Raw genomic sequence first — 15,045 nt, 5'->3', positions numbered from 1 at the left:
CTAAGTTTAGTGGAGACAATAGCGAAGAATCCTTTAGTAGAATATATTAGGGGATGTGATTACATGTGTGTGAGTTGTATGTCTAAAAACTTCTTTTTGTTTTTTTTGGGACTAGTTCTTTTTGTCATTTTAGGGTCGGATTTTTCTAATATTTTTGGAATGGATATAAAACAAAAATTTAAATACTTTGGTCCAGTCAAAGCCCAACGTCCCAACCCAAGAATGCTTCTAGTTTATTGATTTGGGCCTTTATCATTTCTTGTAAGCCCAAATAGGCCTTTTCTCTTTCCTTGTAGGCCCAAAGAAATATTTTGATTCACCGTGTTCTCAATTCAGGCTTGAGAGCGGAGAACGACGAACAGAAGTTGTGTTTCGGTGGCGATGCCGGCGGGGGAACAATCGGAGCGCATCGGTAACAAAATAACGAACCCTAAAATGACGTCAAAAACCACCACCAACAACAACGAGAATGAGAAGAAGAAGAAGAAAAACGAGTTCGAATTCTGCAAAGTATGCAAGCTGAACCACAACCAAGGTCTCCGCCACAAGTACTTTCCCAACCACAACAAATCGCTCTCCAATTTCCTCTCCAGGTTTCGCAATAAGCTCACCGACCTTCGATTCTTCCTCATAAACCCTAAAATTCTCTATCCTGAGTTCGCTTCTCAGAACCGATTCTGGTGCGTCTTCTGCAACGTTGATATCGTTGAGCTCCGTAGTTCCTTTGCCTGGTAACCGCCGATTTCTCAATTTCGAGCTTCAGATTTTTGTCTATTCTTGGTTTGCATTTTGAAATTCGTAGCTGTAGGATTGTTGCTCGAGTTTCTGTTTTTAAATAATTCAATTGTGCGTGTCGCGCGTGGATGTTGTGGTAGTGCTAATGGAATTCGCCACCTTGCGAGTGCTGAGCATGTGAAGAATTTGAAGCACTTCTTCTGGAAAAATGGTGGCTCGGTGGATCAGTTGGAGGCGTTTATGGTCTCTGATGACGATGTTGCCAAGGTGATTGATAAATTTGTATTTACACCAAATTGGTCCCGTTATGAATTGGCATGAACTACAAATTACTAACAGATTTAGAATGTAATGAATGTGTAGATTTTGGAATGTGATTTCTCATTGGTAGTTATTGTTTGTTTCTTTGCAACTGCAGTGGGAGAAGAAGTGTGCGGCTCTGCAAAATGAAGCTGTGTCGGGGAGTGGTGGATGCCGTGGAGCCGTGATTGGTCCTTCAAGTGATATCCATAATCAACCCAACAGTGGAAATATTACTAGTTTCGAAAATGTTTATTCTGATTCTGTGAAATCATATCCTTCTTCAAATGATGTTTTGCCTTTACAATACTATACAAATGAGAATCAGATATCAGGACTCTCTAGAGTTCACAATGCTGGTGTTTTAGGTTACAATACGTCTGTGGTACGTTTGGAAGCTTCGTGCTCTGATGAAAATTCTTTTGCCTTGCAGGATTTTGCAGGTATGGATGTCCTGTGCGTTTAATTTCTTTTTGTATCCCTTACAACTATTATCCACATGGGATTTTTCAGAACTGGGACTTATCTTCTGCCTGCTTATTTTATGTTTCAGTTGACAAGAAAAGCCATCTCTCGAGTAATAAAGGGGTTAGTTCTTGTCTTCTTCCTCTACTACTGTAACTTTTAAGGCCTTAACTGTTTCTCATCTGAATCTAGCTATTTGTGTCTCAGAAATTTCGAAGCCAATGGTTGGTAACTTGATTAGTTTGCAAGATCAATATTTTTTGAGTTTTGCAAAAAAAAAATGTCTCGACTTGACAATCCATGAGTATATTTATTTCGAATATTCTTGTCTTGATTCCTCCATTTACTATTGTGTCTATAAATATAATTTCTTGTTTCAACACTTACAAAAGGATTTGGTTATGTATGATTGTACCAGGTGTTAGACAATGGTAGAATGTTAAGCAGAGAGAGCAGTCATCATGGTATTCATCTACAATTGTATCAAAGCTATTTTGCTTCCATTCTTATAATATACAATAGCCAGTAAACTGCAGAGCATATGGCAAATTGAATATGTTAACTTAATGACAATATGTCATATATTTAAGATTATACTGTGCGCCAAAAAGTTATGAACTTACTATGGCATTATAACTTGCTTATGAATCGTTCGTTTAGAGGAGGTTGTATGTGTAGTTAACTTGCTTGAGTGATGTATTTTCTGCTTATGGTCCTGCATTTTCAGGTCTGCAGATGCTCACCCAAATCTCTTCTGTGCCTGCCGAAAATGCTGGTGGAAATATACATTCTGGAGCACCCCCACCATGGTTTGAAGCAACCGAGGGAATTCAGATACATTCTATACCTGTTTTAGGAGGTGCAGCTTCCCATTCAAACATGTCTGGGAAGTCCAAAAAATTGAATCCAAAACGGGTGGGAGCTGCTTGGGCAGAAAGGAGAAAGATTGAGATGGAGAGGGAAAAGAGAGGAGAGGCTGTGCGAAATGAATGTGATCCCACATGGCTTCCTAATTTTGGCAGAGTCTGGCAATCTGGTAGCAGAAGAGAATCCCGAAAAGAATTCGAGAAGGAGAAACGGAAATTATTCAATGCTGAAAATCAATCTGAGATTCCACTCAAGATACAACCTTATGTTAGTAAAAGAATGGTGAGTCATTTTCCTAATTCTTGTATCGCTAACTCACCAGAATTAAGCTATTCCAACCATCAATTTGTAAATCTTTCAATGGGCTTCCTTTGCTTATTCTTTGCAGCGGATGGAAGGTGGTGGTGATGAAGCAAATGGGTGACATTTCAGGTTACAGGCTAGTTCAAGGAGTCATCTTCGTGGTATGCACTTGTCATAATCTTTTACAATGAGCAGAGGCTGAGTTCAATTAACAGATAAAACATGGGATTCATATCAAATCCTGGATATAAGATATAGTGGAATCGTTGTTTCATATTGTCCTGCAACAATAATAGTTTAGTAAAATAGGTGTATGTATTAGTATATGCATTGAGCAAGGAGTGACGCAGTAATTCTGCACCCATGTTGATCTGTCCAATTTTTTGTAGCTTCTTGGTTTATTGTTGCCAACCAGCTAGATTTTGAATATAGGGGTGACTCAGTGATTGCTATTAACATTTAGATAGCGTTCAAAATGTTGCTCTTTTCCATGTTAAACGGACAACTTATCCATACTAGTGTACAGAATTGAGAATATTTAGATTATTCCTGTCAATTTAATAGACTTGTGTTCATTTTGCTTGTGATGTTTTTAGTAGTGCAGTTTTGTGAGCTGACACAACTCTCAACCCAAGGTATTTGGCATCATTCTGCGAGTCAAATTTCTCTTAATTTTCCTATGATGATATGGTCAATTTATGCAAAAATGACTAAGGTTTGAACTAAAGAATAGTGTTTGGTTATTATGCTGTGATAGACTGATAGAGGAGATTGACATGTTGAGGATAGAAACATATTCGAACTTTGGAGAAAATAGACAGACAAAAAGTTCTTATTTTGGGATAATTCAAACATAATTTCCTTACTTCCAAAATAAATTAATACAAGAAGTATGCGAGAGATGCGCATTTCTCTCCCACTGGCTCTGTTCTTGCTGATCAGAGGAACTAACTGCATTGCAGAGACATGATTTTGCTATCTAACATGATTCATGGTGAAAATAGATACATGATTGATGATTGATGACACTGTTGCTTTATAGATCGTATCCATTCGAGGCAGAATCCTGTGGAATGGAAAGTGACCTCTGATCTTGAAGTTCCATCATGCTTTCCTATAATTTGGTAAATAAAATAGTTACACATCCACAAACAAGGTAGTGAACTCCTAATTTTTACCTCGACTGAAAAAGTTAGTTCAAAATGGTAAGTCAATGAATCGTAACATGAAATGTAAACGTGACTAGTCAAATATAAAACTAAAAATTATAAAAAATCTGATAACACAAATTCACAAGTCAAATGTCACAACTCATAACAAAACTCGATCACAAATCAAAACACAAATTCATAACTCACAAATTTATACGACATAAAATAAAATTAAGTAATAAATAAAACAACTAAACTACTGTGTTGAACAACTAATTACGACATAAAAAATCTGTTAATTTTGCTTGTGCATTACACCATAATATAAAATTTTCAATCATCCTTCAGAGAGTATTTGCTCACTTTGTAGAAGAAGTATTTGGTTTTTGAAGAACTATGTCTAATGCCACAATAATAAATTAACAATTCAAGTTTTTAGTTAAACAAAATTCAACAAAAAAATTCAACCTACAAAGAAATGAAGTATAGCTTTGTTGTGACTTGTGAATACAAACCACTATAATGAACAATCACCGAATAGGAGAGGCGAAAAAGATTTAAGATTTACCTAAAATCACTAAATAGGGGAGGAGCAGGCAACAACCAACCATAAACACCGGCGGTCAATGACATAGAGCAGCAGCAATACTAAGCCAGCAACCTTCTAATGCAGTCACAGTTGCAGTCAGAGAAAGTCAGGAAAATAGAGATACACTCACAGACAGCACCGCAACAAGCCTCAGGTCACGATAACAACTTTTCTTCTCTGATTCGGTGATTTTAGAATTCAGAGGGAGTTCAGAGCTTGGAGGGAGGGAAAGTGATAGATTAAATGATGTGAAAACTAAAAAGACAGTCATAGATTGGGGATAAATTGCTAGGGTAAACGGTTCAAGAAGAATTTGTAGGGACATTTATCTTTTTTACTTCAGATTGGACTCTAGGGTTTGAATTGGTTGCAATTTGAGCCAAGAAAACCGCTTTCTAGAGATTTCTTGAAACTGAAACGCAACCTCGTTCGAAACTAGTGATTCTAGTATTTGAGCGTGTTTCTTCGGAAATTCAGCACGGAGCTGCTTCTTGGAAGACGAGAAGCATAAACGAGACAGGAGGGAGAAGCAAAATCACAGAATCGTGCGATTCTATGAGTAGAGTCACGATTTTAACTACCTTGCCCACAAATACATCGGACAACCCCTAACCAATAAAACAGTGCATCCAAATAAACAATTAAACATAATACAAATAGATGGAATGGTTTTTATTGCAGGACATAGTTGAAGCAGAACGTGTTCCTAGAATATGTTCCTCCAACCGAACCATACATCAATTTATTCACGGAATGCTAGGACGCGTCAAGATCAGTTGAGTCATCAAACTAGCTCATCTGCAAGGATGGAACAAATCAAACATAAAATTATTCTATTTAAAGCAAATATTAGAAAAAAATCCATATTGTTGAATCTGTAATTTCCCAGCGTACTTGAGTTCCTCAACAGTTTGTGTGCTATTGGACCGATTGCCGAATTGAACTGTCTGCTGCTGATGCTTCTTTCATTGAGAAACAACAGCCTCATATTTCTGCTAATGTTTATGTTTCGAATACACTTCTGAGAGGATAGAAGCCCTGATGTTAAAGCAATATACATGAGTGAAATGTACTTCCTTCACCATAATTATGATAGAGCAAAGTGCTTGTACAACATAGAACATGCATACATAAGCCAAATTCAAGATCTTAGTGAATAGCATTCTACTGCACAAACAACTTGCTTAAAAGATTATTTTAATTTATCAGATAAGAATAACTAGATCTTCCAATGGTTATAGAAACAAGTAATGACAAACTACAACGTAAAAAGCAAAGACTTACCATAGGATGCAAAACAGCAATGATGCATTGAAATTTGACAAATATAAATTATAGCCATTAACAACACAACGTGCATTCAAAAGAATTGATCATGAAGAATTAACTTTTATTAAGAGTTTAATTAATCAAATCAGCCACTTTGAACTCTCTATATCCATGCTATACTGCCATTAGGGCTTAACTTTGGGAATAAAACATGAAGCTGTTATACACAATGTTGCCATTTGAAACGACTCGTTGCCAGTAACAGCTTTTAGGCAGCGACGCAGATAGACGCAGAGGTGGGGATACAAAAATAGAAAGAGAAAGAATGAGTTTAAGGGATGAACCAACCTTGATCCATGCATTAAAGGGATTTCCGGTAGCAGCTAAGCCGCCAACCATCGCCGAATGTCGACCAGGACCACGTCTTCAGATGCGGGCAAGGGATGTGCTCATTAGTAAATACAGCAAAGTAAGTTGCGCCAATTCTACAAATAGTTTTGGCAGCTCCATCAAATGGAGTTGTTATGAGCACCTCCATCAAACTTGTCTAATGTAACTTGCTCATTCACGCCAGGAAAGCTCCAAGGTTGTTGCACCACTTTAACTACATTCAAGTAGGTGGCTAGTAGAATAGTTGATTTGTCTTGGTTTATAACAAATAAGAATGATTGTAAACATTCTAAGATTCAATTTCATATGGCATATGCAGCTTCCCATTGTATGCCAAAATGCAGAAATATGCACTCAAGATATCCTATCGTAATCAAATTGAGCAACAAATAAATTAAGCTATTCTTAAATGAGCTTGATTAATTATCATAATTTATACTATGATATGAAGCAGAATGGAAGATAAAGTAAAGCTATGAATCTGTTATATTATTTTCATGGCTATTGTACCAGAACTTCACTTTTGGCTCGGTAAATCATATTGTACAAAGAAACTGAGGGCTCCAATCCTGAATTTATCATCTTCTGTATGAGAAACTCCGCTTCCTTCCACTTTCCTTCCTTGCAAAGAAGCCCTATGGTTGAACAAAAGCTAGCCAAATTTGGAACCATTCCATTGTCAATCATTTCTTTGAGTAATCTAAGAGCCCTGTAAGAGCTTTCTTCTTTGCAATAACCATGAATCATGATATTATAAATGACACTGTTTGGTTCCAAGCGCAGCTCACCCAATGATTTGAAGAGCTTTGATGCTTCTTTCATATTACCGTTCATACAAAACCCATGCAAAAGGATACTACATGTAAAAACATCTAAATTCAAACCAGACTTCTCCATTAAAGACTGTATTTCAAATGCTTTGTCCATATGATTTAATTGTACAAAAGCATCAATAAGGATTGTATAAGTCACTTCGGAAGGAGCGATGCTTCTCTCCTCCATTTCCTTGACCATGTTAAGAGCTCTATCCAAATTTCCAATCTTACAATACCCTGCAATCAAAGTATTGTAGGTCACCAATGATGGCGATAGTCCAATTGCCTTTGATTGATTAAATAATCTAACAGCAGTGTCCATCTTTCCAATGCCACAAAAACCATTGATTAGTGTATTATATGTAATTAAATTAGGAGTTAAGCCAACAAGATGCACTTTATCAACCAACTTTACTGCTTCCTGAAGCTTCTTCAATCTGCACAACCCATCAATCAAAATATTATACGTTACAATACCATATGCCACACCTTTCTCACGCATTTCATCGAACACCTTAAAAGCCTTATCTACATTCCCATCCTTACAATATTCTTTGATGATACAATTGTAAGCATAAACATTGGGCACCGTTCCTCTCTGCTTCATATTTTCATACATTAGAAATGCTTCCTTTTGAAGGCCATGCTTGAAGAACCCGTTTATCAATACACTATAAGTGTGCTGATTGGGAACTAAGCCCAACCCCTCCATCTTACAAAACAACTTCTTTGCCAAGTGAACATCACCAATCTTGCAACAACCATCAATCAAGGTAGTGTATAAGACAACATTTGGAGAGAAACCCATGCGAATCAACAAAGCCAAAAGCCGAAAACTCTTGATCAAGTCACCAACTTCACAGCAACCCTTGATCATAATCCCGAAACTGTAGACATCCATAGCAACCTTACCCTTCATTTCATTGAAAAGCAGCCATGCTTTACCAAAACAATTAGATCTAAGGAGCAAGATCAAAAGGTTATTAAAGGTGTTTGATGTGGGAAAATGGGCGTTACAAACCATGTGGTTGAGGAAACAGAGAGCTTGATCAGGTAAGTGAGAATGAACATAGGCATTAATGATTGCCTCGTAGAGAAGAGTATGTGTTGAATTATGAATGAACTGGGTGTGTGTGAGTTGGTGCATGAGTGATGATGGAGAGAAGAAAGGAGAGGAGATTCTGCCGGAGATAAGGCAGAGGAGAAGCGAATGGGCATGGGAGAGCATGGCAGAGGAGAGAAGATGGTTAAGAATGAAGGAAATAGATTGAGGGGTGTGGTGATGGTTTAAAGAATTGAACAAAGAAAGTGCTTTTGTTGGAGGCACTTTCACCATTTTTTGAATTAGAACCAGAGCTTCGTAACTATGACACATGATTTCTCCTCTTCACAGTTTACACTTCCAGATACAGAATATAAAGTGAGACACTTCCAAGTGTTTGAATTTCAGAACCTTGTGAGAATGAGTTGGGCTTCAACAACAATAACATATCATGTGGAAAAAGCCGAAACTGCAGATGATTAAAAGAAAAGAAAAGATACAGAAAGGTATGGCTAATTCTAGCTGGAGGTGCAAGCATGTGAAATAAATCAATAAATAAATAAAGCAGGTACAAGCCATATTATGTAGCGGTGTTCACAGTGCAGTATAGTTCGGTTGTTAGAGGAAAGGCCATCCAATACATTGAACAAATAGTCGGTTGGTTTTTTATCCAAGGCTAACCAAACCAAACTAAACCAATTGTAATTGGATTGATTTGATTTGGGTTTTCGGTCTTCCTGTTTCACCAATGTTCTCACTTGTACTCTTATCAAACTGCAGTAATATCAAAAACAATAAAATAAAATAAGAACAGAGAACACTAAACCAAAATTGAAATTAGAAAACAAATTCAAATCATAACGAAAATCTAAGAATCAAGAACAGAACAGAAATTGGCAGTGAAAAATAGATGCAGACAAAACTTAAGAACAAAAATCAAGAACAGAATCAGCTCAAAAACAGAACAGAAAAAAAAACAGCAGTCAAAAATCATAACCAAAACACAAGAACCAAGAACAGCAACCAAGAAAACACTAGAGAACTTGAGAAAATATGTCAACCAAGAATCAAGAACAAATTAAAAATCATAACAAAAATCAAGAACCGAAAAAATTAAGAACAGACCAAAATCAAATCAAGAACAGAAAAAAATATAAGCAGGGAAAAATCAGACAAAAAATCAAGAACCAACCTGAGTCAAAGGCTCCATTCTTGATGATGTGGCAGAGTGCAGGAAGGAGAGGACGAAGACACGGAAGTGGCTGCCAGCTGGAGTGCGCTGCGATGCACGGAGGAAGACACGGGATACTGCTGCGTGGAGGACGACACAGAGGCTGCTGCTGCGTGGAGGGCGACGGAGAGGGAGCGCGACTACGACGAAGGGAGCGGGAGAGGATAGGGCTGACAGAGAGTTGAGGAGGGTTGAGGGAAAGGGGATAGGGCCTCCGCGGCTGCTGCTGTCCGGCGGATGGCGGAGGAGATTGAAGGACGAGGGGTTGTGCCTGAGGAGTGAGGAGGTGTGGGGCTGGGCGGACAAGTGTGTTCGCGCATAGACTTGCACCGTTTGGTTTGTGTATGTACTAATACATAGACATTAAGACATAGACACTTGAGACATAGATAAAAAATATTTGTGTTTATGTATGATGTTTGGATATAGAGACATGACAATATTGTAGTGTCTAATGTTATGTTTGATTAATAAGACACAAGAACACTACATAATTAAAATGACTATTTTACCTTTTTAATTTAAAATAAAAATTCAATCATTTTAAAATTAAAAAAAAGGACCAGAGAAAGGCAGAGAGCCCAAATTGAGTCGAGGGTTTCTCCCCCTCACCTCAATCCCCCAAAAATCTCCCTTCTCCCTAGTTGGCATCATCCTTCTTCGTTATTCTGTGCAGTCCCCTTCTTCTTCTGTGCGGTCTTCTTCTTCTATGCGATCCCCTTCTTCTTATTCTTGTTCTTCTTCTTTTGTGTGGTGCCCTTCTTCTTCTTAATTGTTAGTTTTAATTGTTGCGAGTGTATTTGGTAGGTTCAGTTTAACAGAGAGAAGGGGGAAGGCATGGCTCATCGATGAAAAGCACCATGTGTAGAATTAGCATCGAAGAAAAAGCCAATGCCAAAAAGCATCTCCTACGCACTTGGCAGGTATCTACCATACCATTCCTAATATTTACAGCTTCAACTATATCTTTCAGAGTTCTGATTTTGCAATTTAGGATTTAAGGTTTAGCACATTTTGGGAATACGGTGCTTGATATGTTTAGCTGCGGCATGCCAAGTTCATAATTTTAATAGTTTACATAGTGTAATTATATCTCCAAGTTCATAACTTTAACGGTTTAACTAAGTATTGATGAATGAAATTAAAAACTGCATGTGTTATAAAAGTGTGGATTAAGAATTAAAAGAGTAGTAATTGGAAAGATGAAAATAAGCCATACTCTTCCATAGACTTTGGGATTAAGAAGAACATATATATTTATATTAATGTTTCTTGGTTACTTTGTACAAAGCATATGATGATTTCCTAGTGGCATGGAAGTGAATTAGTAACAAAGGTAATATTTTTACATTGGTTCTCATAAATGATTCATTATAATGGTATGTTCTTGGAACTGGCTCTATATTATTTTAGCCCTTTTACATGTATGCATTCAATGTGTTTGATGAATTGTTTGTATGTGGACAAACAATATGCTTACTTTGGATCTATTTAAACAACGTTTGTCATAATGTATGTTTCAATCTAAATTTTTTTTTGTATTTTTTTCAATATTTTGAAGCAAACAGATTTTGAATTTGAATATACACTGACCAAACGTGATGGTAAAAAAAATTTGTATTTTTTTAGAGGAGCAAACTTATAATAAGATAAATTTCTTTGTGGACCAACCTGCTTTTATGGATCTTCATTGGGTATCCTTCAGTTTGTTGTTGTGTTTACATTGTTAGAAAATTTACTTAAAATTAGAACTAGTGTAAAGTGCTGAAGTTATGAGCTTCAAAGGAATACAGTGTGTGTTGTAAGAACAAAGCACGTTTTGAGACTACTAAAGTTGTTATTGAAATTCTTTTTGCAGGGAATGTTTGTGCAATTCTTTCTTCAGGGAATGCTTGGTTGCTATGTACAAATAAAAGTTGGTCATGGATCAAGTATTCAAGGGCTTGAGACAACTGCAACTTTTGACCAAATATTACTTTTGAAAGCTGTATTTTTTTTTTGTTATTTGGCATTGTATTTGTACAATGAATCATGAAGTTCCATTGGTATAGTTTTTAGAAATACCCAATTGTATGAATTGAAAATTGTAGGAATTGAAAATTAAATGGAAAGTGGTTTACATGAAATTCATTTTGGCTTGCTGGTTGTTTTCAAGAATGAGTATTTGGAGTATATCTTGTTTGCTTTGAACAAATATGTAAGTGCAGGAATTTAGAACTCAGGCCGCAAATATCATGTATAAAATTTACACAGGAAGTGCATTATTTTAGAAAGTTAATAATTTTGTTGTGATTTTAAAAAGTGCACGAACTTGCTGTGATATTACAAAGTGCACAATTAAAATTGTGATTTAACAAGTGCCCAATTTTGTTGTGATATTAGAAAGTGCACAATTTTGCTGTGATTTAAAAAGTGCACAACTTTATAGTGAAAATTTACGCTGCACAATTAAAATTTAACTCTACTTAAGTGCAGAAAATTAGAATAAATTATGCAGATTCAATAAAATTTTGCAGGAATGCACAATTTTAAGTGTAAAATTGCACAATACAAGTGAAGTTCAGCTGATGAATAACTTAGTGCATAATAGCAGGAAATTAACAGAGAAAAGAGTTTACCAAAATGTTTTTGAAAAGTATAATAACTTTATCAAAATACCCTAGTAAGTTTACCAATATACCCTAACAAGTTAACAATTAAGACCAACTACACCATCAATAACTAAAAGTTGTCCATAATATCTCGTGCAAATGCCGCTTTTTCCTCATCTAAACTCCAAAAGGTTGCCTTCAATTCTGGATTCTGCACAAATTTCTTTACAATTTGCACGATCTCCATTGTGTCGAAACCAAGACTCCTCAATGTTCGACCAAGATTCACTTGCTCATTAACCCCAGACATTGCATTGGCAAGTATTTGCACATGCTTTCCTTGATCCTGAACTGCAGCCTTAAAAGTTTCAGCCAAATTTGATAAGATTGCAGCATCCTTGCTAATTTTAGTTGCACTTTGACGTCCATGATTTCTCTCACTTGATGAAGCAAAAGAGGTCGAATAGGTATTGGGTAATTCACTTTCAGCAGCTGCTAAATCCTCCATGTCAACATCCTCTCCGTCTAAACCCAAGCCACCAGCTGTGGCTGCAGCAAATGTAGAGCCCGGAGTAACATCTTCTTCAGCATCTTTTCCACTGCAGGCTTCAAGACCGGTAGCTCTATCCTTGCCGAAAATGTTTCCAAGACGTTCAAACAACGGAAATGGCTTGCCTGGAGTATAGAGCGTCACATTGCGACCCTATACCATATGACAGAGTATACATTAACAAATGCATATGCATACACTTACATGAAAATTAAAATGTAGTTGTAAGAACAAAGAATAAAAGTGAAAAAAAACACACCTTTCCCCAAGCTTCCAACACTTGTTTACTATCTACTTCAACACACATCTTTTGAGAATTCCATCCAAAGCCACTACAACCCAACATCTCAGCCACATACATATATTTTTCTTTCAGGCGCTTGTGTTTATTTCTGATGTGCTTCACAGTGAGACCACATCCAGGAAACTTTTTGTTCATCTTATCTGCCAACTTCTGAAATGCCCCCGGTTTAAATTGACCGGCATCGGCCCTCTTGCCTTCAACGACTAATTCCTCCATGAGGACCACAAACTGTTCAGTTTCTTGTTCAGTCCACTGGCGTGGTGTGGAAGCCATTTGCTGCTGGATAAGATATATGCACAATAATGAAAAGGAACACCATAAAGTACAATTATTTTGAGTTATACACAAGAATTCTTATGCCAATTAGCACAAATTTACTAGCACGAATATAACAGAATTTTCACCACATTAAAACAAATAATTACCAGCACAATATCAACACACTTTAACATTTTCAAGAACATTATACACGTTTAACATCTTGTGAAACAATTAAAAGAAACTCTTATCTAGTTGTGTCTTTAATTAGAATACAAGTCATCAAACTAAATTGTATGCTAATACACATGCCACAAGGGAAAAAAACTCAAATGAATTCAAATATAATAATAGTCGACGACAATTGCATACATCATAAAATTATTAAAAATAAAAATTCTACGCGCCATGTTCTCCCCTCCATATTTCCCACATTTCGGTTGCTAGGTCCTCACGCCATTGAGTCCACTCGTGGCTACTTTCCACAACATCAATTGTGTCGGCTTCATCAACAATAGTATCATCTCCTATGGGTATGTGTTCCGGTGAAAGAGTTGCATCTTCTTCGGGATCAACATCCATATTCATACGAATAAAATTTTGTAACAAACAACAAGCGATAATAATGTGGCTTTGAATCCTAATAGGGTAAAATGACAGACTTCGTAGAATCGCCCATCTTTTCTTAAGCAATCCAAAGCACCGCTCAATCACATTCCTAGCCGAAGAGTGCTTCTTATTAAATAATTCTAGACGATTTTGTGGTGCACGGTGACCTTGAACCCACTCATTTACATGATAGCGAACATTTCTATAAGGAGATAAAAATCCTCTACCATTGGTATAGCCAGCATCCACTAAATAATAAGATCCTAAAATGGAAGGATGAAAAAAAATATAAGAAATAGGGTAGAATTCTTTAATAAATAGTTAAAACTCTTATGAAAAGATTAATTTAGACATACCAACAGGTATTTTCAAGCCATTACGTCGAGTAATTGCATCCCTAAGTACCCTTGAATCAGATGCCGATCCTTCCCAACCGCTAAGGACATAGACAAAATTCATATTCCGATTGTAAACTCCTAAGACATTGGTGGATATTCTAGATTTTCTCGTCCGATATCTAGATTTATCATTCTTCGGGACAGTGACATCTATGTAAGTTCCATCTAATGCTCCTAGACAACCCTATCAAATGTTACAAAAATAGTTATTACACACCAGATAAACTTGACCAGCAAGAAATTGAGCTATATACAAGACCTACCTTAAACCATTTCCATCTTGGATCCACACAATCTTCCGGAACAGGATCTGCCGTTGCAAATAATATACTTTGAACACGCAAAACCGAACACAATACCTTGTGAAAATACCTACTTATAGTTTCACCAGACCTATAGAACCTAACTTGTACGCTACGATTTTTGGTATGGTGAGCTAAAATGATTAAGAAAGTAGCTACTTGCTCGCCTATGCCAACATGACCATCTTCGTCCAACCCACCCTGAACTTTTAGCAATTCACACAAATTGGCAAATGCATTCAAACTCATTCGTAGCTCCCATATGCAATTTCTATCTCCACCCGCCCCAATAATATTATCTAATGCATCTCGCCTTAATGGTAATGTGTTCACTCTTCGACCAATCGAAGAATGACTCCACCTTCTATTCCTAACATACATATATAAAGTAACTAACATAAATAACATTAACGTGTCAAACTGCATTCTCATAATCCAGTAATATCCAACACATAGCTTAATTTGCTCGGAACGATCCATCATCACTTCCTAACAAACAATAAAAAGTAAATGCGTAAAAATAAATAAATAATAAATATTCGGCACCAAAACATTCAAATAAGCTTTATATAATCACCATAACAAATCCAAAAGAAGCAGAGCTAGCAACACTAGAGCGGGTTGGGATCCAACTACCGTCCAAGAAATTTAATATCTACTACCTTATAGTTACCATTCAAAGTCTTTTTCCACAAACCATTACTCTAAATTATAAAAAACAAAATAAAAAACTTGAATTCAATAGTTTAAACTTCCAACTCCACAAAATAAAAGATCCATGACCCACACCGAATTCATACTTATATAAAAGCCTCTGAATTTTCTCATTAATATCTCAAAACTTTCAAATTCAGAAGAGACTACAACTTGAATTTC

General features: G+C 36.5%; 3 protein-coding genes and 1 long non-coding RNA gene across 5 annotated transcripts; 2 read left to right on the top strand and 2 right to left on the bottom strand.

Annotated features, from left to right (window-relative positions):
- The first annotated feature begins 348 nt into the window (after positions 1-348).
- On the top strand, positions 349-3,204 carry LOC130934107 (TITAN-like protein). The gene is made up of 7 exons (XM_057863697.1): positions 349-731; positions 876-1,002; positions 1,154-1,478; positions 1,589-1,623; positions 1,919-1,964; positions 2,228-2,649; positions 2,756-3,204. Exons 1-7 carry the CDS (start codon positions 382-384, stop codon positions 2,789-2,791), a joined length of 1,341 nt encoding a protein of 446 aa, XP_057719680.1. The 5' UTR covers positions 349-381; the 3' UTR covers positions 2,792-3,204.
- An 8-nt stretch (positions 3,205-3,212) lies between these two features.
- LOC130934106 (pentatricopeptide repeat-containing protein At4g11690-like) lies at positions 3,213-9,516 on the bottom strand. Of its 2 annotated transcripts, none has more exons than XM_057863695.1 (6): positions 9,119-9,516; positions 6,580-8,700; positions 6,028-6,433; positions 5,305-5,448; positions 4,390-5,208; positions 3,213-3,784 (listed from the first exon to the last, which is right to left on the bottom strand). In XM_057863695.1, the coding sequence occupies exons 2-3, from the start codon at positions 8,257-8,259 to the stop codon at positions 6,359-6,361; spliced, it is 1,755 nt and encodes a 584-aa protein (XP_057719678.1). In that variant the 5' UTR covers positions 8,260-8,700; positions 9,119-9,516; the 3' UTR covers positions 3,213-3,784; positions 4,390-5,208; positions 5,305-5,448; positions 6,028-6,358. The 2 variants fall into 2 exon arrangements, with proteins under 2 accessions (XP_057719678.1, XP_057719679.1); XM_057863696.1 differs by having other exon boundaries at positions 6,028-6,283; positions 9,119-9,515.
- A 173-nt stretch (positions 9,517-9,689) lies between these two features.
- On the top strand, positions 9,690-11,268 carry LOC130936507 (uncharacterized). The gene is made up of 3 exons (XR_009068120.1): positions 9,690-9,848; positions 9,965-10,080; positions 11,016-11,268. It is a non-coding gene; the product is annotated as an uncharacterized LOC130936507 (long non-coding RNA).
- A 1,991-nt stretch (positions 11,269-13,259) lies between these two features.
- On the bottom strand, positions 13,260-14,550 carry LOC130933550 (uncharacterized). Its single transcript, XM_057863181.1, has 3 exons — positions 14,131-14,550; positions 13,953-14,051; positions 13,260-13,565 (listed from the first exon to the last, which is right to left on the bottom strand). The coding sequence occupies exons 1-3, from the start codon at positions 14,548-14,550 to the stop codon at positions 13,260-13,262; spliced, it is 825 nt and encodes a 274-aa protein (XP_057719164.1).
- Between the last annotated feature and the right edge of the window lie 495 nt (positions 14,551-15,045).

Source organism: Arachis stenosperma, chromosome 6 (assembly GCF_014773155.1).
Source record: "Arachis stenosperma cultivar V10309 chromosome 6, arast.V10309.gnm1.PFL2, whole genome shotgun sequence".
NCBI classification, from domain to species: Eukaryota; Viridiplantae; Streptophyta; class Magnoliopsida; order Fabales; family Fabaceae; genus Arachis; species Arachis stenosperma.
This window is presented reverse-complemented; position numbering and strand designations above follow the sequence as displayed.

Bases quoted from the DNA above. Each gene is read 5' to 3' on its own strand.
- LOC130934107 (XM_057863697.1), top strand. From the start codon at position 382: ATGCCGGCGGGGGAACAATCGGAGCGCATCGGTAACAAAATAACGAAC. The intron at 1,479-1,588 runs GTATGGATGTCC...TTTATGTTTCAG, and splicing joins TGCCTTGCAGGATTTTGCAG to TTGACAAGAAAAGCCATCTC. The intron at 1,965-2,227 runs GTATTCATCTAC...CTGCATTTTCAG, and splicing joins CAGAGAGAGCAGTCATCATG to GTCTGCAGATGCTCACCCAA.
- LOC130933550 (XM_057863181.1), bottom strand. From the start codon at position 14,550: ATGTATGTTAGGAATAGAAGGTGGAGTCATTCTTCGATTGGTCGAAGA. The intron at 14,052-14,130 runs GTAGGTCTTGTA...AACATTTGATAG, and splicing joins CAAGATGGAAATGGTTTAAG to GGTTGTCTAGGAGCATTAGA. The intron at 13,566-13,952 runs GTCTTAGGAGTT...AATGTGATTGAG, and splicing joins AATCTAGAATATCCACCAAT to CGGTGCTTTGGATTGCTTAA.
- LOC130934106 (XM_057863695.1), bottom strand. From the start codon at position 8,259: ATGTGTCATAGTTACGAAGCTCTGGTTCTAATTCAAAAAATGGTGAAA. The intron at 6,434-6,579 runs GTACAATAGCCA...TGATTACGATAG, and splicing joins GAGCCAAAAGTGAAGTTCTG to GATATCTTGAGTGCATATTT.